We start from the raw sequence: 25,312 nt of genomic DNA on the forward strand, positions 1-25,312 counted from the left end.
GCAGCGGCTTTTGTTAGGGATGTCACATCAAATAGAATAATAACTACAAAAATATATTAATCTTGCAGAACAGAGTAAAAATTTAATCACTGCTTAAAAGGTAAAAATTACTAAGGTTCTCTATTAGGAAAAAAAAAAGAAGGGGGGGGGGGGGGGAGAAAGTACGTAGACACTTGTGCTTGGATTCCCAAAGAGCCCTGGTGAAACACTCCTGCTGATGGATTTTGGTCTTCTTTGTGGATATCACTCAGATCTTCATTGCCTTAGGAAATCTGTGGATCGTGGACACTTAAGCACTGTAAAATCCCTCCTTGGGAATCCTCCCTGGTACGGAAGTGAAGATGAGTGGAAACTAGAGCAAGCTAGGGAGAAAATCCAGAAGGTTATTGACCGCTGTGCTACAAGCCCTTAATTTCCGTGTAGTTTGGACGGTGAAGATGCACAGAAATTAAGGAAGGCTTGGCTGAGAAAAGCAGGAGGTGACATCCCCACAGGAGGGGGACCTGACGGATCAGCATGAGAAACGAGAGATGTAACAGCAGACAGCGGCTTGAGCTCTCATGAGTAGAAAAGTTATGGAATTCGTAACCAACGAGTGCTGATGCCTTTGCTGAAATGCATGAATAGCGTCAAGTTTTGCTAATCAGTGAGCCAGCCTTTCGCGCGTTACCACCCAGCCCTCTACTTCGGGCAAACTGGAATAAAACATAGAAATCGCTCTCCTCGGTGTGCGAATTGCCGCCCGCGATCGGGACAACGCTGCGGCACTTAATGCCAGTAAACGAGGCGGCCACGACCCTGCGGCAGCGCTGAGGCACGGCCACAGCGAGCGCCCCGGGATCCGCGGGCACGGACCGCCCTCACGGACCCCTCACGGACCGCCCTCACGGCCCCCTCACGGGCCCGCCCGCGCGGGAGGCGGGGCGGCAGCGGCGCGCGGATCTCGCGAGACTTGGGCGGCGCCGCGGAGCCGAGTTTGAACGGAGGCAACGGCCGGTGCGGGAGAGGGTGGCGGGGGAGAGCGGGGGTTGCTCTCTGTGGGGCTGGTGCCAGGGGAGAGCGCGGGTTGCTGTCTGTGGGGCCGGTGCCGGGGGAGAGCGCGGGTTGCTCTCTGCGGGGCCGGTGCCGGGGGAGAGCGCGGGTTGCTGTCTGTGGGGCCGGTGCCGGGGGAGAGCGCGGGTTGCTGTCTGTGGGGCCGGTGCCGGGGGAGAGCGCGGGTTGCTGTCTGTAAGGGCCGGTGCCGGGGGAGAGCGCGGGTTGCTCTCTGTGGGGCCGGTGCCGGGGGAGAGCGCGGGTTGCTGTCTGTGGGGCCGGTGCCGGGGGAGAGCGCGGGTTTGGCCGGTGCTGGCCGCCGGTCCCTGCAGCGGCTGGGGACGTTTGCTGCCCGTCCCCGCTGCCCTCGGGGCCCGTTGGGGCCGTAGCGGGTAGTGGGGGGCGGTCTAGGCCCGGTCCCTGGCCCGGTCTGCAGCGGGTCGGGCCGGGAAGGAGGGGACAACGGGGGTATATTGCTGCTGACACACAGCGCTGCCGGAGCCTGCCCGGGCTCTGTGCCGGCTGAGCGGTGAGGCTGTAGTGTGATGTTTGTATGTTCTCTGTAGTGCTGCCCCACCCAAGAACCTGTTTGTGGAAGGTGATCGGCTCCGGGTATCTTTCAGCCTGAGTGTGCAATGTGGTAGGCGCAGATATGGACTTGTGTAAGTAACTGGCTAGAATTGTCGGGGGAATACCTGGGCTAAGGGAGAAAAATCACCCTGGTAATTGTGTCCCCCTGGCAGGATCAGAACACAGACAGCTGTTATATGTGGCCCTGAGGAATAGGAGTTTAACCAGAAGAACTGTGCTAGAGTGGGAGAAGAAAGTTGGCCTGCCAGGAGACTGACTTTTGTCTCCTACCCTATCACTTTTATTAAGGAGTACTTGAATGGTTAAATAATCAAGGTGTGCAGTAGAATAGAATCTGTCATTAAATGTTTGAGGATATTTAGCCAAAAGTGAGTAACTCTTGTAATGCAGTAGAATAAATGAAGACTGATGTCTGTTATTTCCCTCTCCTACCTACTCACCTTGCTACCTGTTCAATTGATCTTAAAACATTATTTTCAGGCTAATTTACTTACCCTCTTGTATAACATTAAATTGCTGGCAGTTATTTCAGTGTACAACTTCATGAACAAAACTACCTGGTCTTGTTTGATTCTTCCAGAACTGACAAGGAAAAATTGAGGTTGGCTGTGTTCCAAAAGGCATGCATGCTAATTCTTTCCCTATTAGTCAGCAGGAATGCATGAAGAAGAAAGCTATTTCTCTTTTCTTCCATACTTCAACTATAAAATCAAGAAAAAAATCCATAAGATGTTTTTTTCTGTTGTCTAGTAAATAATTTATTAGGAGCTCTGAGTTTTGGCATGTGAAACTGGAAGAGAAATGCAGAAGAGATTGAAGAAGTAGGAGAGATTGGGAAAAAAATCCCCCCAAAAAACCCTTAAAAATTACAGATGTACCAGAAGATGTCCCTGGCTATAGTCTGTTTCCTTGCCCCAGAGGCCAATTGCAGAGCAATCCTTTGGCAGCATTGCCTGATCTGTTTCTAAACTGTCTGACAGCTGCCTCAGTGAGATTTGAATAAGATTAGCATTTATGTGGGGGTTTAGCTTGTGATCTGCATGTTCATGAGGCAGCCAGCAGGGTTAAGCCTGTTCTGCAAAGGGACTGCTCTGAAGGGCTGTGCTGTGGTGGCAGCTCAGACTCATCCAGACTAGACAACTGTTGTTATGTTTTGTTTTTTTTAAAGGTGGAGTGCAAGAATAAGGTCAAGAAATACTTCAGTGGGCTTTTAGAGGTGAGTTAAACATGTTATTCATTTAATTTAGTGAACTAGGAGCTGCCAACTGGCTGTGTTTCCTCTATACTGTTGTCTGATCAGAAAATAAAGCTATTTTTAAAATTCACTTTATGTAAGCGAACAGTGATTGATTCATCCTCTTTACTAATGGAAATGCATGCCAGAAGTTGTTGCCTATGTTCTTGCAGTGCTACATCTTGCCTTGAACACTTCATTATTAAATAGTATGTGGTGTCCTTGTCCTTGCATAATACTGATAAAAACCTTACAATTCTCAATTACTGGTATGCAAAATTCTTGTGTTTCACTGGCTTATTTTGGGATAAGGGTAAAACTAGTATTCCAGGCATTGCAGTGGTTAGAGGTGAAAACTGAAGTTTCAAAGCCCAGCTGGATAAAGTCTCTGTGTATGTGTTGAACCTGGACAGCAACAAGAGGAGAAAATGCAAAAACCAGAATGTTTTCATTTGTCTTGTGCCTTGGAAAAGGAATTGGCACAGTATTGGCACAATTACTTCTGCATGTTAATTAAATTCTTTTCTATTAGGAAAAGCTGGGTAACTCCTCTAGGAGTTATTCATATTGAATAAAAGCAAAAAAAAAAAGAAGTGTAGGATGGCTATTACAACATTCATAAGAATGATGTATGTGCCAGTAAGAAAAGGCAACAAATAAATTGCTTCTGTAAGAACAGAAAGCAAGAGTTAGGTCTTCAATACAGAATTACTTTTAATTCTGAAATTATATGAAAGTTATGGGCCCTGACTTTGAAAAATCAACTGCAAATTTTTTTTGTGTATTTGTCTCACTGTTATTTCCTGCTTTCTGAGAAAACTCTTGGCGTACGTTGTTCAGAAGCCCGAGTTACTTAGTATTTTCTGTCTTAATAGGATTCTTTTTAGCGGGCTGATTTAGCAGATTTGGGAGCAAGCAGTCATAAGAGCTTATGGTGTTAATTTGACTTGATTTTTATTTTTTGTTTAATATTTGTTTTCTTGGATTTACTTTTACTAACATTTTTGCAAAATTCGCCTCCTGTTTTTCTTTTACAGTTACAAAAGGATGAATTTGCTGAAATGTGACAAGGAGATGATTATTTACGAATAAGTTGCCTGCAGCAACTAAATTTTGAAAGACTCCATTAAGCACTTAAATTAATGCAAAGCCCTGTGTTAGACTCCACATATTTTAACATTATTTTTGCCTCTTCCATTCCCTACCTTTTATCTGTTCCTCTGTCCTACATAATGTTATTAGGAGTACACTGTCCTGCTGAGGCAGCTGCCTACACCAGTCTTAAGTGTTATTTGTGTGCACAAGTAATGCTGGACTTGGTGGGGCTTGGTTTATAATACAGGGAAAATAGTGTCAGCCAAGTGCATAGCAGTGTTTTTCTAAGGTTATTTAATTGTCTTGTACTTGGCAAGAGAGCTCTATCCTAAATGAACTCTGGTTGTGATGTACAAGGAAACCAGGCTGGGTGCTCAGGAGTGCTTTTGCTGCATGTCAGACATCAAGAATAAGGCAGTAACCAACTTGATGAAGAAATAACTGTTATTTCACTGTTCACACGTCTGTTTGTGAGGTTTTTTGTGTGTCTTGTACTAATGCAAAAATATTATATCCTGGTTAAGAAAGGAAATCCAGTGACTTGTTTCAGATAGCTACTCTTACCTGTAAAATATATTTACTGCAATATATTTTTTTTTAATAATTTTTGTTTGCAGTGTTGAATAAAAGAAAGAGAAATGGAGGCAGAGACCATTTTAAGTCTTAAACAGCAGCTCAAGGAAGCAGAGAACGAGCGAAGAAAAGCAGCACAATATGGTTTACATTTACTGGAGTCCCAGAGTGAGGTTCAAAATCAGCTGGATCAAACACGCTCTGAATTGACCGAGAAAACTGAGGTGATAACTGCCTTTTCTTCTTAAAGTTCAAAACCGGAACTTTATTTTATTTTAACTATTTTCTGAAAGGCACAGGTGTTTTACATGCCTTCTAGCATCTAGATTAATTTTAATAAACCTTGAAGTAGTTGTAGAGAGGGCTTTTTTCTCAGCTTGAAGACATTGAGCATAATTGTATCTAACTGGGACAGGGTTTCATAGCTAATTATGCATCAAGTGTTCGGTATCATGTAGGACTAATTGCCTTTAATGTAAAATGAATGCTGAATGCTAAATGCTAAAGTAAATTTGCTTCAGAGCATGTGTTTTGCCTCTGTTTAGCAATTCATTCGTGTATGCTCTCCCAGTCAGCTTTATATCACTTAAAAGCTGTGAGAGGAGTGCTAGTAGCAAGACAGATTGACTTTTTTCTGTAGTGAAGGTTTCAAAATTTCCAAATACCCAGGGGTTCTGAACTTACTAGCACATTTCTTTGCAGCTCAGAGAAGGGAGTGCTGAATTACAGAGGTACTATTTAGTCAACCAATTTTCTTTTTAGTAATTGTTCAAGAAAATTTCAGTTGGGAAAATCTCTTGCACTTTCCATAAGGGCTTTAATGTTCATGCTTGTGTTTAGCCAGCCCATGTTTCAGATAAATTATTTATCTTCATCTAGCCTGTTTCTGGTTGTGCATCCATCCCTTCTCCTGGAGTAAAGCTGAAAGGTTTGTTTGGTAGCAGCTGGAGGGTTGCAGCACCCTGCTGTTCTGAATGGACAGAATTCCTTATTCTGGTCATTTCACCATTAATAAGCTTTGTGTGAGAGGCAGCTGAAGGCACAGTTCCAAGGAAGCCAGGGCAGGATCATCCTTTCCTGCTGGCCAGCAGAGAGGGCAGGTACTGAGCTGTCAGGCTGCTCCCATAGGTTGTGATCCTGTGTGAGAGGCTGCAGCACACTTCTGAGCCTGGCTGGTAACTCAGATTCCAGGGCTGGAGGGTAGGAATTGTGAGCCTTCATACAGGGGAATAACATTTTGTGTGGGAGCTGTTCTTACCCAGCAGATCCTTTGGAGCTTTTGAATCTCTCTCTGGCTCTCTTTGCAGCCTGAGAGCCAAGGCAGTTACTGTGAACACAAGTGTGGGTTCTATCAGCACGAAAGCCTCTCAGAAAGCTCTGTGTGCTCTTCTGTACCAGTGTGCAGGCAGGTTCTTGCTGGGATTTTGTTGTTCTTGGCTCTGGCCAAGCAATGCACTCCCAAACCTTCCTGTGCCCGGTCTTATCTTTGTGTAATGCTCCTGCCCTGGGTATTTGAGAGCTAAGCCTGTCCTTGATAAGCTGTGTCTAGGCCACAGATGTCACTTTGATAACTGTCAGGGTTTTGGTTTTTATTTAATTCTGGTTTGTGTCTCAAGAGTTAGGTTATTTTAAAAAGAAAAAAAATCTGCATGTTTAGATTAATTTGGCTTCCTTATTAGTATTTTTGCTTTCAAGATTCTCTCTTTCTTTTCCTTAATTGCTGTGTGAATGGAAGAGTAAAATGAAGCCAACCTTCATAATTAGCGAACATGCAATCAAGCATAGATGGAAGCTGTTAAAAAAAATTATTCTTCAGTCTGGAAGAGTTGATGGGATTTATTATGAAACTGACAGTTTAGCTGTCTTAAAAAAACCTGTTGAACTCAGCTGTTCTGCTTGATGGTCTGTAGTAATTTTTAACGTAATTGGGTTCTGTACTGGTAGAAAGGGCGTATAAACTGGCTAAATTCATGACACCTGGAGAAAAGACACCCACACCTTTCATGTTGGGTGAAAAGAAATAGAGTTTCCATGAGGAAGAGAATATTGCACAAATTATAATCACAACATTTATAGATCGTAACATTTTAGAGCAGTTAATTTTATTCTTTATTTTAAATATGGGTGTTACAACTCTCTAATTGGCACTCCCAACAAAAGACTAAATGAGCTACAAGCATCTTGGTTCTGAGCCTGTGATTTTTTTGTAAATGCTTAGGGAACAGTGTATAATTACATCTAGATTTATTAGTGTGTCATTTCTTTCAGAAATTTGAACAAGAGAAATACACTCTTCAGAGAGAAATTGAACTCAAGAATCGAATGTTGGAAAGCTTGAATTTTGAGTGTGATTCCCTTAAGCAACAGCAAAATGTGCAGCTGGATAAACAGAAAGAACAGCTTGACAGAGCTTATGGACAAGAAATCAGTGACCTTAAAAACAAGGTTTGGTAACTAATATATAGCTAAAAGGTTGCTAATATAATTTTAGTTACTGTTTGCTTAACTTATAATTGCACTCTTAACTACCCAAAGAAATAATAAGTAGTTACAATGTGTAGTAGCTTGTTTGGTTGGTTTTTAAAAAACATCTGTAGTCACTTATGAATTACAGTAAATTTCAATGCTTATTTTTAAAAACTACTCTTATATTTCTAAGACATTTTCTGTGATTGGAACAGTCACAAGTATTGTGCTTTTTAAGAATTCACCATGGAATGATACTACTTAGTTGTCAACTGTTTTCAAGTTGGAGAACCTGAAAGCAGAACTGGATGAAACCCGACTCTCAGAGAAACAACTGAGACAAAAAGTGGAGCATCAGAAGGAAATAATTGCTGCCAAATCAGAAGAACTGCACATGATGTCTGAGCGTGTCCATGAGACCATGTCTTCAGAAATGCTCAACCTGCAGATAGAGCTCACTGAACTCCAGAGCCAGAAGGTGTGTGAGTAGCACTGAATTTGCAGTGTAGCCTAGCTGAAGGTGAAATTCTGCCCTTTTGCTTGTTTCATTTTTAGGTGGGTTCTCTACAGTGCCGTGTTAGGATTCACTTTTATTCATACAATGTACACAGCAAAAAACAGCCGTAATAGCTAGACTTTAATACCCTCTCTTATTCAAGATAATATTTTGCATTTAAACTAATTACTACTAACAAATGGCTTTGGTTTACTTAGGCCTGCTTGTCTTCTGATGGTTTTAAGTATATTTTATTTAATACATGTATTTTTGTTTGTTTAGGCCAATGATGAAGAAAAGTTGAATGAGCTGCAGTGCACTAAAGAACAGTTGGAGCTTGTGAACAGTAACTTGCGTAATCAGCTGGAGCGGCTGCAGGGGGAAAAAGAAGAGAGGGAAAAAGAAGTTGTTTTTTACTGTAATGCATTGGAGGTATTCTCTTCATTTTACTTCACAGTGGTAGATAGTTCCCAAACTGCACAAGCTGTGTTGCCAGGTTTTGGTGAAGCAGGAGTTTTGAGAGTTGGGAAAGAGAAGGAGAATGGTTGGTCATGTTTGGTGTTGCCTGGTGGTGAAAGCTCTCTGTTGGCCTTGTTTTGTGGTAGCTGTGAAAGGGGAGCCTTTGCCTGGCACTGTTCTGCCTCTTGGGGACCTTCTCATAGGTCACTGGCAGAATTCTCCTTTTTATTTCAAGTTCCTGCTGAATGCTGTGGAGAATCTTGTCCTGGGGAGTCACATTTGTGACTGATGAACACAGCTGGCAGAGTGGTCTGAGTATCATGAATCCAACTGACGGACATCAAAGCTTGCCCTTAAAGGCTTTTAGTTGTGCTGTTGTCCTGAAGAGCAAGTGGAATATTAAATGTTTTAGTGAAATGAAATTAATTTATCTCTTACTTACTAGAACTGTATGTACAGTTAAGGACTTCAGTACAATCTCTGCTGAAGTATAGGAAATTAAAAAGAGTTAAAGCTATCTGATTAAATTCATGTATGCAGTACACCAGATGCTTAAATGACCAGTATCCTCTTTGCTTTAATCTAGAAAGCTCATGAGGCTAATCAGGAGCTTCGGGTTCAGCTGGATCAAGCAGTGCAACAATCTTTGGACCCTACAAGTAAAGGCAATTCTCTCTTTGCTGAGGTACAACTGTGCAACAGAGGCCTGAGAAGTATTTTCAGTTCTTATTCTTATATTGTATTGAAAATATGAGAGTATCTGCACTTGATCTGGCCAACATGTATTTCTATTCCTCAAATACGACTTCAGTGTTGATCTGACATGTGGAAAACGATTTTATGCTCTCTCTGAAGATAAAGAGTTAAACTTAATGGAATCACTTTAAATTATCTGACTATCAAGTCAGATAGTCACTGAGGGTTCATGATGGTTCTGTCTGCAGCTCTTGATTTTAAGTTGTGTCCTGCTGATAAACCCATTTTTGATGTAGAAGACAGTATGTGAAATATTAATAGATGCCGATAAAGGCTGCCTTACAAACTTCCTGAAAATCTCTGGATGTTTGAGCTTTTGGGAGGGTTTTGGAATTAGCTCTTGAGTAAGAGTTAAATGCATAGGGAGCATTATGTTTCACATTATGTTTCACATTATGTTTCACGGCAGCATCCAGTAGATGAGTGAAGTTGGGAAACAGTTCAGATTTTTTTAAACGGTTACCAGTGGACAAAACTATTCTACAGCAACACTGAAGCACATGAAATGTTACTTTATTTTGATATCAGAAGAACAAAAGAAAAGTGTTGCATTTCACTGATTGGGCTTCAGTGGCACTGTCTACTCACTTCTATCACAGGACAATGACAGTAGCCTGTATTTTCAGGTACTGTAGTTGGAAAAGCAGTACTTGCAGACTGAACACCAATTGCTAAGCCACATGTCCTTGTCAAACTCACCATCCAAGTGACAGCAAGTGTTGTTATTTCACAGTAATAATTGTTCACAATGTTCTGTAGGTGGAGGACCGTAGGGCAGAAATGGAACGACAGCTGATCAGTGTGAAAGTAAAGTATCAGTCCCTACAAAAACAGCATGCATTCAATAGAGAACAATTGCAAAGAATGAAGGTAGGATGATTCCTGTAATGCTCCAGGGTGTCCTTGGGTCTGATGAGGCACTGCTTTAAGTCACAGGCCAGGGGGATTTGTTACCTTTAAATTATGGTGTAGTCTGGAGGGAGGGAAATGGGAGGAAAAACAAGTGAGATGATGATGTGCTATTTGACTGCTATGGTCCAGCAGCATCCACCTTACAGTGAAGGCACCATGTTTGCTCACTTTGGCTGTTGTTGTTTAATGAATAGAAGTAAAACACAACTCCTGTCAGTCAAACTAGCGTTCAATTTGTCTTGGTAATTGATTTTTCTTTTCTTGTCTAATTCTTGTGAATACTACATGAATCAAGTGTTTGTGCATTAACTGTGCTTGTCAGGAATGAGCTTAAAGAAAACAACAGGCTTTTTCCACCATCACACTGGAGGGGTTTGGATTTTTCTACCTCAGTGTTGCTTTCTTGTCTTTGTCCATATTTTTTCTTCTTGCTTTTCTATATTTTTTGTGTAAGAATAAGTCATAACTGTCTTAACTCTTTAAGTTAAACTCCACTGCTATAGGATGGGAGCCTGTTGGTTAATATTGTTGAGGATTAGTTAGCAGAAGCTGATTTACAAGCTAATGTCAAGGGTATTCTGCAGAGCTGCCAACTGTTGTCATGTTGGTCTCATGATTTTTCCAATGCTAAAATGGATCCTTTGATTTTAATCCACTCCTTGGTCATGCAGTTTGAGGAGAGTGCTTAAACATCAAGAGTGATATTCATGGGTTGCACTGAAGGTTTGTATTACCTAGATTTCCTGGAGTAGGCTGAAGATAGTTCAAACAACAGTCTTAAAGAAGAATAAAAAGATTTGAGTGAGGAAAGTCATTGGGTAGGATCAGTTCCTTTGGAAATTTTCTCCTTGTAATATGGGGTTAGTCAGTCATACTAATTGAATGGTGTGAGAAACACACGTAATACTGAAAGCACCAAAAATGGAGGCAGATTTGTATCCCTGTACTAGTACTTAATGCTTTCATTTGGATTTTTTTTGTAATTTTTTTCTGATAGTATTGGGGATGGGTTGTTTTTGCTTAAGCTGCTTAGATCCCTGTTGTGCTGCACTGAGATGCTGCCCATTAAAGCTCAGTCTGAGTTTAGCTCATCTCTCCACTCAAAGCTGCTTACCAGAGGAGAGGGAACTGCTGTGGCATCTTTAATTAAAGACTGTCACTTTGTGATATTTACTGGTAAATCCTGAGGATCTGACTCCTGAACAGAATGTACACAGCACTCCTGGGAAAGCTTTACCACCTCTAGTGTATTTTCCCTTGTCCAGAGCATCCTTTCCAGTTTCTTTAAGTTCCTGTTCTATGTTATGTAGATCTGCTGTGATGTGCAATTCTGACTGTTAGCAGGAGGGCATTTAAGGGAAAAAGAAAAAAGCTTGGGTGTCTGTGCTTGGGAACAGCAGTAAGGATAGTTCTAGTCAGCCAGTGAGGTGGAGTTTACAATTTTGCCTCCCTTGCATCCCGTAGAAGCTCTGAGGAGATGATTCTGAGGAGATGACTGAATCTTTTCATTAGCTCTAATTTATGCACAGAATCATCAATACCCTTTACCTAAGAGATTCTATAGAGTAAATGCTGTTCATGCTTTCTCTCTGTAATCTAACTTTTTCACTTGATCCTTCCCCTGTGATTTCTTCCAGTATTGTCTTATCCATACTGACTAGATTGATAAAAATGCCACAATTGTCACTAACACCTTGTGAAGTCTTTCATTTATTGTATTTCCTGTTGTTTAAATGTCTAATGTATCACCTGTAACTGAATGTACTAAGACCCTTGCACTTCAATATTATTATGTTAACACCAACAGAAATATTGCTGTAAATGTAAGGGTTTTGGGTTTTTTTATGACTTCTCCTTTGTACTGACAGAGGGTGTTCTTTTGCTTGAAAGGATGGTATTCTGTTGGAGAAGCAGAAAAAGCTGAAATTCTTGGGTTAATATTGTAGAAGGCAAACAGGGTGGTGTTATACCTGAAAAGCAGAACTGAGAAAGGGGGTTTAAACTCCTGGGTTTTCCTAAGTGAGTTCTCAAGATGGATTTTAGCTCTGACAGATCAGCCTGGACTGAGGCTGGGTCCTGGCTGGCCTGGTGCTGATGGTGTGAATGTGGAATGTTGTGTGTGTCCTTAGCAGTGTGTTTGTGCTCCTTAGCCAAAACAGAGAGGAGTGGGACACCTCAGGACTGCTCTCCTCTGTGAGATCTCAGCTGTCCTCGTGCCTTGGAATGTCTGTGGGGAGAATTGCTAGGATTATGTCATGAAGACTGAGTTCCAGCATCCAGTGCCCTTCTATATTCAGGTTTAGAGTTGAGAATAGAAATATAAGTATAGAATACCTGAACAGTTTTGTGTAAAAGGCTGGGATTTTCAATCACTAATCCCCGTACTTGTTGTAAATAGCTTTTTTTCCTTTTTTCTAGTTGCAAATGGCTACTCTGCTCCAGCTGAAAGGCTCCCAGGCAGAATCTGATCAGCTGGAACGCTTACAGTCCATGTTAGAGCAAAAGAATGGTGAAATAGAAGATCTTCTTATGAAAGTGAGGCAGCTAGAAAAATTTAAGGTATGTGGTTTTTAATTAAGTAGAGCATTGTAATTGAAAGCTAAAACATGATAGCAAGAAGAATTATGAAAACTATCTGAAGTCCATGCTTGGGTTTGAAAAGGGATCCAAAAGCTCACTCCTATCTTTATTTGGCATGAATTGTATTTTACAGCTGGAGAATATTAGACTCCTCAAGTGCAGAGAAGCAGAAAATTATACTCCACCCAACACCTGAGTTGAAGAAACAATTTTTTTGTCCTGTGTGAAGCACCTTCATATCTTTTATAGTTACTTCCAGCATTTAAATTCAGTTAGTTGGTAAAAGCTCACTGAGCTGTGACATCCAGTTTTTCTCTGGGAATGTGTAGTCATTTGGCAGTCTTACTGTGTTTGCTTAGGCTTCAGCCTTTAGTGCCTCAGCTCTATTGAATTTCCTGGAGTTTTATTTTCTTGATGTGTCTTAACTTTGCAGCTGAAGCATGCTCTTTTCTAGCAAAACTGAATTGCTTAATCATCCTTGTAAAGCAGTTTTTTCAGCCCTCTTATGCAACTTGAAAGCATTGTGTTGGTGTTTTGAAAAGTGAGAAACACACGAGGATTTCTTTGTACACCAGTGTGATGCTACTGATGTTTGTGTGTTTCCAGAGTGAAAAACTGGAGTCTGTCTTAATTCTTGCCTGTTTCTGGACTTGTTTGGCTCTCTCTTATCAGAGTTTCGGTGTGCAAACTGAGGTGTGTTAGCTTGTACAGTCGGATTATGCTTTCCAGGATAGCCTCCTCCATTCTGTATTTAACCCAAGTGGTGTGAAGCCAGGCTTAACCCATTTTAGCAGTAATTGAGGAGGCCTGATTGTTTTACCAGTTTAGTCATGTTTAAGCTTGATCTGTACTTATTTCTGTCTCTAGGCCATAAGTAAGTAGTGTTGGGAAATTGAATGACTGATTCCAATAACCATCAAAATTATCTGTAGTGACTGGCAGAGGACTGGGAGGTCTCTGGGACAGGATTAAGTTTGAGTACTGCTTCTTCAGAAAAAACCCACCAAACAAAAACCCCAGTGTCACATATTGCTGCATTTATAACATCTTCACCATGAACCAACTTCCTCATCTGAAATACACGATTGAACTTGAGATTTTGACCGTTAATTAGCATGGCTGGTATTCCTCTGGAGTCCAGCTGCTGAAACCTAGAAATAAAGGCTGGGAAAAGTTCCCTGGGGGTGTAACTAAATACCCTGTATTTTCAAGTTAAAAAGCAAGAGAGGTGTTCTGCAATGCTGCTTGCAAACCTTCTGGAGTTGAGTTAATTCACTTATTTTTTCTTTTTCCCCTGAGTGAGAGAGAGCTGTCAGTTTTAGTGCTATTTGACATTTGTAACAAATGAGAAACTCCTTAGGGCAGCTGAGTTTTATTTTCTGTATTTAAATCCCTCTATGATGAGGTTTCTCCATGAAAATGTCTCCTAAGAACTAAGCTAATGTGCTCCTGAAAGGTCACTGCTTGACAACCTGGCACTTGTTCTTTATCAGAGTTTATATGAGAATATGGAGGAGTCCAGACCTGCTAATGGCACAAAAGGAAGCGATTCTGAAAATGGCTACTATGCAGATTTACTGCAAATTAAACTTGACAACTCAAAGTAAGTACTTCCAGCCTGGTTGTGACAGGGTTGTCTTCTAGGTACTTGTTTTTATCCTCCCTTTTTTGTTACTGTTTGTATGCACTGCATGTGCAGATGGGTTTTGTTCTTGTTGCGTTTTCTAATGCTGTGGAACCAACCTGACTTTGTTATAGGACTGAGAGTTGTTTTTTTGTACTTTTGCTTATGTTTTAAAAGATATCAGCAGAAGTACTGTTAATGGTTATTGCTTACTTCCAGAAATTTTGTTAATACTCGTAGATACAGGGCAAATGAGACCTTGAATCAATTAAAAGTTAATTTGTAAGAAAACTGTGAAAAGTCTTAGTCTTTAGGCTGTGTATGTTTATTTCTCTTATAAAAAGTGGGATAATAACACTCAAAATGTTTTATAGGACAAAAAAGCTTGATTTTTCCTACTAATGTATAAATACCAATTTAAGGTGAAGTTGAGTGCTTAGTTGTTGCTTTACTAAAAGGAAAAAAAAACCAAACCAATCCAAGTCTGACTGATTTTATAATTGTCCTCCCACCCCAGCAAGGAAACTGAAACACTGAAAAATGAACTATCCCTCCAGAGAATGAAAGCTCTGTATGAGAGCCAAAGGGTTCTGGAATTTGAAAGGAAGCTCTTCACAAATGAGAGGCATTTGCAAGCTTGTCAGAGTGAGAATATGAACCTGCGAGTTATGCTGGATGAGCTGAAAATGAAATATGAACCTGAAGGTAAATAGTTCTTTTCAGTCTGGGATAATACAAGTTTCTGATTTCTCAGCCTTTAGAAATGGAATGACATTAAGCAGGAAGACATGGGTTTATTTCCCAAATTAGATGCTTAAATAGCTGACTTTCTGAAATAACCTGATGCAAAATCTGCTGAGCTGGAGTAGAAAAGCCCTGCCTTACTCAAGACCTCACTTGAATGTGTGAACACTGCCTGGAGTCTAAAGAACGCAGTTTAAATGGCAGTGTTCAGGGGCTTTATACAGCACAGGTAGATAACCTTACTCAGGTGGGTGGGATCAAATCTCAGGTGTTTCCCATAATAGCAGCAGTGTCTTTGTGATGGTGAGAAGCCTCGGCTCTCTGGGTGTAGGCAGCTGATAGGAGCTTTGGAATAAGGTGCAAATCATTTACAGGAAAACAGTTTGGTAGCTCAAGTTAATATGGATTACATTTTGACTAGAGGCCCACCTGACAAACAGCTGATCCCTGAGTATGTGCAAAGCAAGGGAGCTGTGGAGGAAGAGGATTCTATTTAAACTGAGAGCAAGCTTAGATGAGATACTAGGAAGAAACTTCCCTGTGAGGGTGCTGAGGCCCTGGCACAGGGTGCCCAGAGGAGCTGTGGCTGCCCCTGGATCCCTGGCAGTGTCCAAGGCCAGGCTGGACAGGGCTTGGAGCAGTCTGGGATAGTGGAAGGTGCCCCCTGCCCATGGCAGGGGGTGGCGCTGGATGGGCTTTAAGGTCCCTTCCAGCCCAAACCATTCTGGGATTCCATGAGCAAGGAACCAGATAGGAAAGTTGTTTTTGTCCACACCCAAAGGATTTAACTTTAAAATGCTATTTGTGGACGCTTGCTTCAGCAGCTGCAGTTTGGAGCATTTAATTTAAAGCCTTGGTGAAAAGACAAAATGGATGAGGAGAAAGATGTTGTCTCTTTTTAAAGCTAACTTCTGTTGGGATGATCAGATTATATGAGGAAACTTTCTTTAAGGGGTAAAAATTGTTTATTAAGAATTATTCCAAGCTCTTTAGTCATGTGGAATATTCTTAATTTTATTATGAGCATGTTGAGGAACAAGTCATCTCCAGCTTCTCTTTTGTACAAGAAGTATGTTCCTTGTTTTCCTTTAGAATTACTTAAAGGTCCTAAAATTAAAAAGAAGAGGGAGAGAATTCCAGTGAACACGACTTGTGAATACTTTGACAGCAAAAATTCTCCAGTGAAAGAAACTGCTCTCACTGAATTGCCAACTAAGGAAGGGAAAAAGATGCCTGCCAAGAACCTGGAGCAAGGTGATGCTTCTCCAAAAAAACAGCCGTTCCAAACATCCCCACTCCATACAGCTCTCCAGGCAATACGAAACATTGTTGAACCTGAAAGGGAAAGAAAAAGAGTTAAAATTCAAGATGAGAATCACATCATCTTTACTTCGAATAGCAGAAGTGGAAACAATTCCTTGGCTCCAGCTGTCCCCAGGTCAGTGTCAGCTTCTGTATCTGCTCCAGGCAATCAGCACAGACCTGCATCTCTTTTCTTTCGCTGCATGAACTGTGCTCTCCACTTCTTTATCTATTTCCTCAGTGTTGCATGCAGTGTCATTCCTCAGCTCCAGCTGCCCACGCTGAACCTCTCACTACCTTTTAGAAGGACTAAAACACTGACTAATAAAAAAGACTCTTGAAATAGTCTCTGAAATAACTTTCCAGTTGCTTGAAGACGTTTAAGATGTGCAGGTAGCATGACAGCTTGGTTTGCTCTAGCATCAGAAACTTTGTGTTCTTGGTCCGCTCAAAACTGCCCCACAGCTGTGTTACAGCTCATGGCAATAAAGGCAACTGGAATCATGTTCCAGTTTCCACCTAATTTCAGCCCCCAGCAACTTCCAGATTTAGCTAAAAGCCTAGAAGTTATTTAAGTAATTTTTCTCCTGAATTGTGTTAACTTTCATTGTACAAGATAATAGAGATTTAATTAGCTGTCTGTGTTGTCAGACAAATGAAATGTGTGGTCTGGATGCACAATAGCTGGAAACACAACTGCCAAATTAAGATGAAATTTTCCCCCTGAACTGAGAATTGAAGTTACTTTTTGCTAGATGGTGAAGTAACTCAGTACAGTTGTTATCTCCAGCTTTTTTATCCTGGTGAAAACAATGCTGACTTTGATTTTCTACTTTTTCAACTAATGCTTTTGTACTTTGTTCATAGTCTTTGTAAACACATAATGGAGGGTTTGGGGGTAGAAAAAAGCCTAGGCTGGTCCAGATGTTTTGGGCTTGTAACTTGCTAATGTCTGTAGAAGAAATAGCCAAAGTTAATGGCATTCAGGAGTAATTGGATTGATGCTTTGGCTCTTAGATCAATTACTCAAGGTTGCATGTGTCACCGAGACACACAAAGCAATCACGCAGACAAGAGATTTTCGCAGAGGTTCTTCTGATCCAGCTCCCAGCTGAAAGAGCGGAGAGAAGAAGAGACCCCTTTGTTTATTCTTTTACTTTTATACATTTGTGGGTCTAGCAGAAGATTGGCTTTTTGGGGTTTCCACCCCTCAGCCTCAGTGGCCAGACGAATTGTCAGTTACAATTGTTTTCAGGTTAGAAATATGCAAACAAAGGACAAAGAATGAAAAACAAAGGGTTTGTTTATATTACTTCTGTGGGAAAGGTAGAAAACTGCTCTAATATTCTACAGTAACTAAAAGATCTGACTCCATTTATGAAAATCAAAAGGCTAATAAAGAAACTCAGAAAAACCGGGGTAACATGCATGGATGTAATTAACAGACTTAAAGTACTGGACACTGCAGTCTTAAACTGTGGAGAGAATGCAGCAGAAAGAGCAGTTTTAGCAGCGGTGTTTAAAATGTGAGATTGTTAGTGAGGAAGGAAGATCAGGAAGGTCAGAAGTGGGTGAAAGCGGAGAGGAAAGATTGGGATAATTTATTGGTGGTATTGGGTTTTGATAATGTTCTCTACAGATAAAGGAGCAGGCAGAATGTAACCTGATATAAAAAGTTAAACTTACTTCCTCCTATTGCTTTGGGAAAAGAAGATGCAATGTCTGCTTACAGGAAACTCTTGGAAATAGTTTATGGGAACTGAAGGGGGAAACCTACTGGAGAGGGGGTGAGGAACAGAAATTATTTATGGAGTTGTTGCTGGAAATCAGAGAGAGTAGAAGTAGTGGAAGAGGAAGATGAAACCATAGTTCAGAGGGAGGTTTCTAATCTTATGTCTATTGCTGTTGGCTCAAATAAGGAACAAAACATTAAAAATATTTGAAAAATAAAACCCACAAGCACAATTAAGCTGCCACAAAACTCCGTATAAGTTGTTAAACTTTTTTTGGTGTTAGTATGAGCCTGTAAAAGGCAAACTCAGGCAGAAAGTTCTGTTCGTTTCTGGTTGTGTTGATGAACTACTAAAGCCCCAAATCATGATATTAAGCTAACATCAAAGATTTACTCTACCCCTGATCTGCTATGATGTGCTATAAAATAGGAAATCATGTTAAAATCTATTGAGAAGCTGCATTTCTAAACACTGAAAGAATCTCTGGACTGTTCTGTGATGGATGTGGCTGAACCTTAGGCACAGAAAATACTGGCAAATTGATCAGGAGTGGGCACCTGAAAAGGGAGAGTTTATGGGAGGAAAAAATAAGGGTGGAGAATTGTCAGTGTTTCTCCTTGTGGTAACTAAAATGTGATGCTGCAGCTGAAAAGGCTGTTGTGGTCTCTGGGGCTTGGGTTTGTGCCTGGAATAATTTTTGTGCAGTAATTAGTGGAGCTCTGACATTGGCCCATGAATTGTGGGAGAACAGAGGCACTGTAGCTGTGAAAGGGGCTGCAAACTTCATTTCTAGAAAGTGGTGTTTAGAATTTGTCACCTCAGCTCAGGAGGCGATGAGGAAATGGTCAGAAGTGATCTGTGTGCTTATGGAGGTGACAAACTCCCTTGTGTGAAGAGGTTTTTTTGCTGAGGTGATTTAAGCAGGTACAGCTGGATAATCTCAGCCATCACCTGTGTGTGCAGGGCACCTCTGTGTCCTTCCACAGGACTACAGCAGCACTGGAGTAGCTCATTAGGTGGTGGCACTGATTAGGTTATGAGATGAGGGTGTTGAGAATACAGATTTAAATATTTGAGTGGTGATTATAATTTGTCAATGCACGCTGGAATTGTGGCGGTGCAAAGTTTATGTGCAGTATCATCTTGTTTGGTCAATAAAAAGATACATTTCTCTATTGAAATGCTTTTCTTCCTGTCTTAAACTGAAATAGCAGACTCTAGCCCTTGCTGCACAATTTATTTTGCATTGAGATATGAGGTTGTTTGCCTGAGTTTGATCTAAAGAAGGGCTTGGGTGTCTAAGAACTTATTTGCTCCCTTAAACTATTTAGCTGGATTACACACACCAAATCTACTTCACTTGGGCTTTGCCCAATTGCCTGCGGCCATTTGGCTCAGCAGGAGATCAGGAAAATTAATCATACTCTTTGGAGTTTTAGGCACAGCAGTCAGCCTTGGGAAGTAAAGCTCCCCCTGATCTTCCTTAAACAGGTAGAAGGAGCCCCAGTTATAGCTCAGTTTTGGAGTCTGTAGAGTCAAAGCTTGAATCATGTCATAATTTCACCAGAATTTGCTTGAAGTGTTTAACCATGGTCTGTTTTTTGTGATCCACTCCCTGTGCTGGCACCTGATGGACCAGGGCAGTGCTCTCAGGGCTGTGGGGTGAACCTCAGCTGCTGCCAGCTGCACATCAGCTGCTCCTCCCTCTCTTCCATAGGACAGAGGAGAGCATTGGATGAAAAGTCTGTGGGTACAGCTGGCAGAGGTCCGCTGGTCATGGGTGAACCAGGCTTGGGGAAGATGAACTCCTTGCCAGTTAAAGACAGTGGGGCAGTAAAAGAAAACTGTCCCAGCCCTTCTTCCCAGGCTTCACTCCCTCAGTCCTCCCTTCTGTATCCTACTCACCAGGAGGCACAGGGTGAATGTGATTGCCAGAGTTGTTACATGATGTGCTAAGAGAATTATATAATACCATAAAAGAGCAATATTTTGTATGAATCCAGTTCTGCTGCTGTGGGACATAATTTAAGTGAACGTGATTTTTATTTGTTCTTCTGGTTTGAGTTCTTTGTGCTTGCTTATAGGGACTCTGTTGGCAATTTTGGCCACTGGAGTAGTGGTTTTGGTGGCCTTGGACAGGGGTTATTTAAGGCAGAAGGGTGGGAGGGACAAATGAAGGGAATCTGCCGTAGGATCAGGTTCATGGACAGAAGCTCTCCATCCCCAGCTGCAGGACTGGTATAAAGTTGCTTTGGTTCAGTCTCATTTTCTTCTTAAACTGTGCTTGCTCTGTCTCTGTATATGGATGGTCTCGTTTGCCAGTTGGCTTGTTGATTTTTGCCTAAAATTCTTATTTTAGTCCTGGTTTATATTAACTAAATATGTATTTAGAATGGTTGCTTTGCCTATAGGTTAACAGCAGAATCCAGATTTGAAACTACAGGAGAAGATAAGAGAGAAACTAAAATCTCAACAGAGAAGAAAACACAGAAGAAAAAACATTCCACATTGTATGTATCTTCTAAGGCAAGTTCTGAAACTCAGTGTGCTCAGCAGTAAATCACTTCTGCAAGGAACCTGGACAGTTTGGGCTCCTGCCTCAGCAGGAGCTGCTGAGTGAACTCTGTCTCACATCAGTACACAGGTTGCTGACTTGAATATTGATCTGCCTGCGGTTGTGAAGGGTGATTGCTTGGCAGAGCTGCACTTTAGGTGACTCCCCTGAGGGCACCGGTTGTGTTCCCTGCACTTGACCTGAGGTGTGGCCTGTTCTCCACTCTTGGCAGAGTCTCTAAACACATTAATTGTTCTTTCTTTGAAGCACAGGGCTGTTGTGGAGAAGTTCTGGCTAACAAAGGTTTTATTATATGGTAAGACAGATTGACATGGTTGATGGAGACCTCAACTAAGTGATGTGCTCCTAAATTTCTTCCAGTTTCCAGATTCAGAATTCGTAAGGTTTTTCCTCCTAATGGATAACTTTTCAACTTTCAGGCTGACCTGTTTACAAAAGTGCATGTGAATCACTCGGTGTGTTTTGTTGGTCAGTGCTTGAAACTCTATGGATTCTTATATTTGTACTATTAATTAAAATAAAGGTTTATTTCTTTCTTCACAAAATGTAGCCTGTATTGTATTTGAGGAGAAACATGTATCCATTTTTTACATGAAGGTGATGTCTTCTGTAGAACTTTTTGTTAAAAAAAAAAAAGTACCTCTCAATAAATGATAAGAAATTGTAATGAAGGTTCTTGTGTCATATTTTTAGGAGACAATTCTAACTTCCTGAAGTTGATGCAGAATGATTTTGAGGGGAGCTTTTAAGCTAGTTCCATTAATTTTGGGGGTATTTGTATGGAAGTTGATTGCTTCATTTGAGTCATGATGCTGCAGTTTAAGCTCCCTGTGGTGAATGGATGAGCCAGTTTCTAAGTAAAAGATGAAAGTTCTTTGAGATTTTTTTAAAATCCATCATGGAAAAGAAAACATTGGGCAGCAATCTTGCAACCCCCAGGTTTGTTTACAGTTCTGCCAGGTCTGAAGTGGTGCCTGGGATTTTGTTAACTCTGACTGTGCATGTGGGTGGCTTGAGCTCATCAGTCATTTACCTCAACAAGAACTGAATTCTGATCACAGCAGAAGTGACTAAAAAGGGGGGAATGTCACCTTAAATGACCACATCTTCTCCATCTCGTTATCAGAGCATTTCTGCACGGTTCTCTTTAGGCACAGCCCAGTGGCTGCTACTTGTGTCGAACAAAATAATCAGAAATGTGTGTGCTGTAGAATCAGATTGTGTCCCTTCACTGATGTTAGAAATTTGCTACGTAGCTGAGTTTTTTCAGTCTGTTGTTATTGAAGCTACATAAACTGAGAATATGTTCTTGTTAAATTTCCCTAAGGTATTATTACTGACAGCAAATGTAGAGCCATGAAATAGTTCTTTCTGTTCTTGACTTTGACATGTAGACTTAAATGATGTTACATTGAAGAAGTCCTGATTTTTTTTTACGCTACAAAATGTTAGAAAAAATCCTTTTTAACGCAAATGTTGAAAGCTACATTTATTTACTGTCACTCTCGTGAGACACAAATAGCATAAAACAACTGAGGTACATGATTGCTCCACTTAGAGAAAAACCTTTGGTAAGTTGACATTGGATTATGTACTTTAAATGGCATTACTGAGCTGTAGATTGTCTACTAAGACAGTTAATTATATGTTATGTTAATTGTGTGTTGATTTGTGTTATAGTTAACTATATGCTGAGCTACTGGGCTTGTGGCATTTCTAAAATTTTTCTTAGGTTGATATAGCTTGTTAATTTATGTGACAAACAAAACTGGGGAGTCATTTCAATGAATGAATTAAACTGATTAGTATTATCTAATTACCCCCAGGATCTGCTGTACAGTCTCTGCTGCTGGAGACCACTTTTAGTGTGCAGCCTTTCCCATCTTATGTAGTGTACTTGTGTTTACACATCCTCTTGCAGGAGTGCAGGTGGGAGAACGTGTCTGGGGGTCAGGCTTTGGGTTTGCCACAACACACTTAAGGTACAGTGTGTGAGAGTTCTTATTTTCTTACTTCTGGTTTGTCTTATCAGTTGCTTTTCTGCAACTGTACTCACAGACCTTGGAATAGAATAGAATTTAGAGGCATTTAAATTCAACTTCTGTCTTTTGCTCAAATTGTTTATAATGGAAATTATTTTAGCTAAAAAATGGATAATTAGAGTCTTACAAGGTCTTGTTTGCTGGAACTGAAAGCAATATTGAAGCAAGGATTGCCTCCCTTCTGCCTGTCCCCAGCCCCCAAAAGGTAAGTTTGTCTGGTGAGCTTCCTCCACAGAGAGTTTCATCTTTCAGGTAAGCAAGGAATTTTCTGTTTTCCTTAAAAACCTTGTGTCCTGAAAAAGACTTAAAAAAAAAATTGGTGAGGTATGTGAGGATGAAGAATCTGCCCACATTCCACATCAGTGTGGAAGTAACTGCCTTCAATTCAGTACATTGTCCTTAATCCACATTCCAAACAACTTGGCTTGGTCTTTTGCACATCCAAGATGTCCTCACCCAAGCTGGCTCCCACAGCTCCCTATGTGGAAGCACAGGCTGGAAATAAACCAAAAATTGCTTACAGCAGTTTTGTGTTACGGTAAGTCTTTAAGAAAGTACTGTTTTGTTTAGAGAAGAGGGAGAGTCTCCTACTTCTTCCTCCAAACCTAAAATGATAGACATTTTAAAAATGGGTGTGGTTTGAAAAGTGGTTTTGTCTTCTCTCCGTTTCTCTCTGGAGAGGAGACATGAAGAGTACAAATCCGTGTGTGAGGTCGGGTTAGAAGAGCAGAGTTGTTAAGGTGTAGCATCCTCTGAAGTCAAACCTGTCCAGCCCTGAGGTGAGCCGTGGTCAGAGGTGCTCGGTGCAGCCGGCCTTCGCGCAGACCCGCAGCGCAGCGCTGGTGCCACAGCCCTGCCATGGGCTTGGTCCTTTTGTGCTTCTGTGTTCACGGCTGAGAACAAGTGCAAGAGAAACACCCAGTTTGGGATTCCCCTCCCCCATGACACCGGGGCACGGTATCTTGAGTTGAGAAAAGAGGAAGGAAGCTCGGAGAGGCAGCAAATCTCCCAGAGCTGCCTCGGCCGCTGCTCGTCCCAGGCCTGGGGAACCACGGCGCTTCCGGGGCCTGTGTTTGTCACAGCCTCCAGCTCTGCATCCCGCAGATCCTGCTCTCCTCGGGGCTGGGCATCCTCGGGAGCCTCACCGATCCGCCTGCGATGGCAAGGTGGCACAAGACTGACAAGAGCGGCGTGGGTAAGTAACTCAGGGAGCCGCCACTTGAGCGTTGTCTTTGTCTTCTGAGCAGGATGTGCGCAGGTGTTTCCTCTGGTGCGATGAGTTAACACGGTGCTCTTCACCTGCGTGGATTAATTGAAAGGATCAAATGTGTACAAAGGCTTGATCTTTCAGACAGAATGGCATGAGGTGACTAGAATCAGCTCTCCCTCTTTGACAGTAATGCAGCTTTTCCCCCGTGGTGTGTTAGGCACAGACTGAATAAACAACGTGTTGTATAATGTGCAGCAGCTAGAAGTTGTGGGGAACAAATGTAGGGAAAGGGGAATCCTACAGTTGCTTCTGCAACTTGTGGTCAGTGCTACAGGAAAAATCTGTATCTGAGTTAGTAAGTCATACTTTTTGGAAGGAAAGTAATGTTAAAATGTATGATGTTAACTTGTATGAAGGACTGAATTGCTGTTTAAAAAAAGCCTTAAACAAGTAGGAATCAAAGCTAAGGCGCTTGGAAGATGCATGCTACTACTTAGTTATTAACCTTCCAAATGCTTCTAAAAGAAACTTTTTATTTTAGGTAGGCCATATTTTTTTTGTGGTATGCATTAAAAACCCAACTGACTTTATGAAATAAAATGTAACACCAAGAAATTAATAAGAGGAAAATAACATGTTGTTCAATGCCCATGTGCAGCAGTAGCAGAATTTCAAAATGGAAGTAGCCTGTTCTAGTGGCAGTTTGCATTACAAAATAAAAGGTGTCAATATTTTCTGTTTCAATTTTACAAATGGTAGAAAGCACCTAACTTTTGCACTTGTGGTAGTCTCTTCAGTACTTGAAAGGTACAACAAACCTCACACCATAGAAACCGTCTTGTGAAATACAATCTCAAATACTAGTGACAGTTTATTTTCATGTCCAAAACAATACAATTTACTCTAGAGTAGGTCACTGGGAAGAACTGACACTGCAGACCTGCTGCTATATCCTCTCCTCTCTGCTTGCTGCCCTTCTGCTCTCACTGTGAGCACAGAGTTTGGTGTAAAAGACAATCTGGGCACACCACATCCTGCAGCGTGGTGTTGGCACTGCCACTTGCCGGCCCCCATTTCCTGGGTTAAAGGAAAGTTTTCTATTAAAGATCTTATTAGGATCTTTAGCTTTGTATGTAAAAATCACAATTGTAGTGGTGTCTGTGGTTCAGTGCATCACGAAGCAAAATAAACAACAATCAAATGGACTTCCAAACGATATTAGAATAGTAATGCAAGTGGGCATACCTGTGCCTTATGGTAGGTTTTCTTCAGTAAGAGCATGTTGTCTCTGTTTTTGCACAATTGCTTGAATTTGATAGATGAGTACAACTTCAACGGCCTTTAGCTTATACCCAGAAGTTCCTTTTCTTAGCTAAACTGTTGGTCCACAATTTATTTTACTCTATCTTGGAAACCAAATGTATTCTTCCATTATTTTTTCAAATGTATTCTTTCATTATATATGTTGGTGAGAAAAATGGGAGACTCTTGCATGCAGAACAATTAGAACAATCAAACAAACCCAAACAAGCATGTACCACCATCATAGGCTGTCCTGTCCCATAAATTAAATATATATTGTTAGAAATTGGCAGGAAACTAGTGTGATTGCCAAATTTCAAGTAAATGAAACTCATGGAATAGTGAGGCCTGAACAAGGAGTATTGACAACTATGGTCACAAACAAAGAGGGTTTTGAATTTATGGTCTGTTGTCAGCATGCCTCCTGTGTCTGAGGGAAATAAGAAAAATGGGCAGAGTCTTCTGAGTCATAAATACTGTGAAAGTTGATGAGCTTTTGGAATAATACGCACTGGAAGATTTTTGAACGTATAAGGCTATTTTATCTTCTGTATTTTTGAAAATCTTTGGGTATAAGTCTCTGATT

The 25,312-nt window shown here is 41.2% G+C and overlaps 1 protein-coding gene across 2 annotated transcripts; it reads left to right on the forward strand.

Moving 5' to 3' along the window:
- The first annotated feature begins 925 nt into the window (after window positions 1–925).
- On the forward strand, window positions 926–20,837 carry SPDL1 (spindle apparatus coiled-coil protein 1). Of its 2 annotated transcripts, XM_040078489.1 has the most exons (14): window positions 926–996; window positions 1,599–1,694; window positions 2,792–2,839; window positions 4,570–4,749; window positions 6,794–6,970; window positions 7,275–7,469; window positions 7,770–7,919; window positions 8,533–8,631; window positions 9,462–9,572; window positions 12,033–12,173; window positions 13,688–13,797; window positions 14,336–14,523; window positions 15,655–16,000; window positions 20,009–20,837. In XM_040078489.1, exons 4-14 carry the CDS (start codon window positions 4,591–4,593, stop codon window positions 20,154–20,156), a joined length of 1,824 nt encoding a protein of 607 aa, XP_039934423.1. In that variant the 5' UTR covers window positions 926–996; window positions 1,599–1,694; window positions 2,792–2,839; window positions 4,570–4,590; the 3' UTR covers window positions 20,157–20,837. The 2 variants fall into 2 exon arrangements, with proteins under 2 accessions (XP_039934423.1, XP_039934422.1); XM_040078488.1 differs by lacking the exon at window positions 20,009–20,837 and having other exon boundaries at window positions 15,655–16,220.
- The last annotated feature ends 4,475 nt before the right edge of the window (window positions 20,838–25,312 follow it).

Source organism: Hirundo rustica, chromosome 14 (genome assembly GCF_015227805.2).
Source record: "Hirundo rustica isolate bHirRus1 chromosome 14, bHirRus1.pri.v3, whole genome shotgun sequence".
In the NCBI taxonomy this organism is placed as follows: domain Eukaryota; kingdom Metazoa; phylum Chordata; class Aves; order Passeriformes; family Hirundinidae; genus Hirundo; species Hirundo rustica.

Bases quoted from the DNA above. Each gene is read 5' to 3' on its own strand.
- SPDL1 (XM_040078488.1), top strand. From the start codon at position 4,591: ATGGAGGCAGAGACCATTTTAAGTCTTAAACAGCAGCTCAAGGAAGCA. The intron at 8,632-9,461 runs GTACAACTGTGC...AATGTTCTGTAG, and splicing joins GCAATTCTCTCTTTGCTGAG to GTGGAGGACCGTAGGGCAGA. The intron at 9,573-12,032 runs GTAGGATGATTC...CCTTTTTTCTAG, and splicing joins AACAATTGCAAAGAATGAAG to TTGCAAATGGCTACTCTGCT.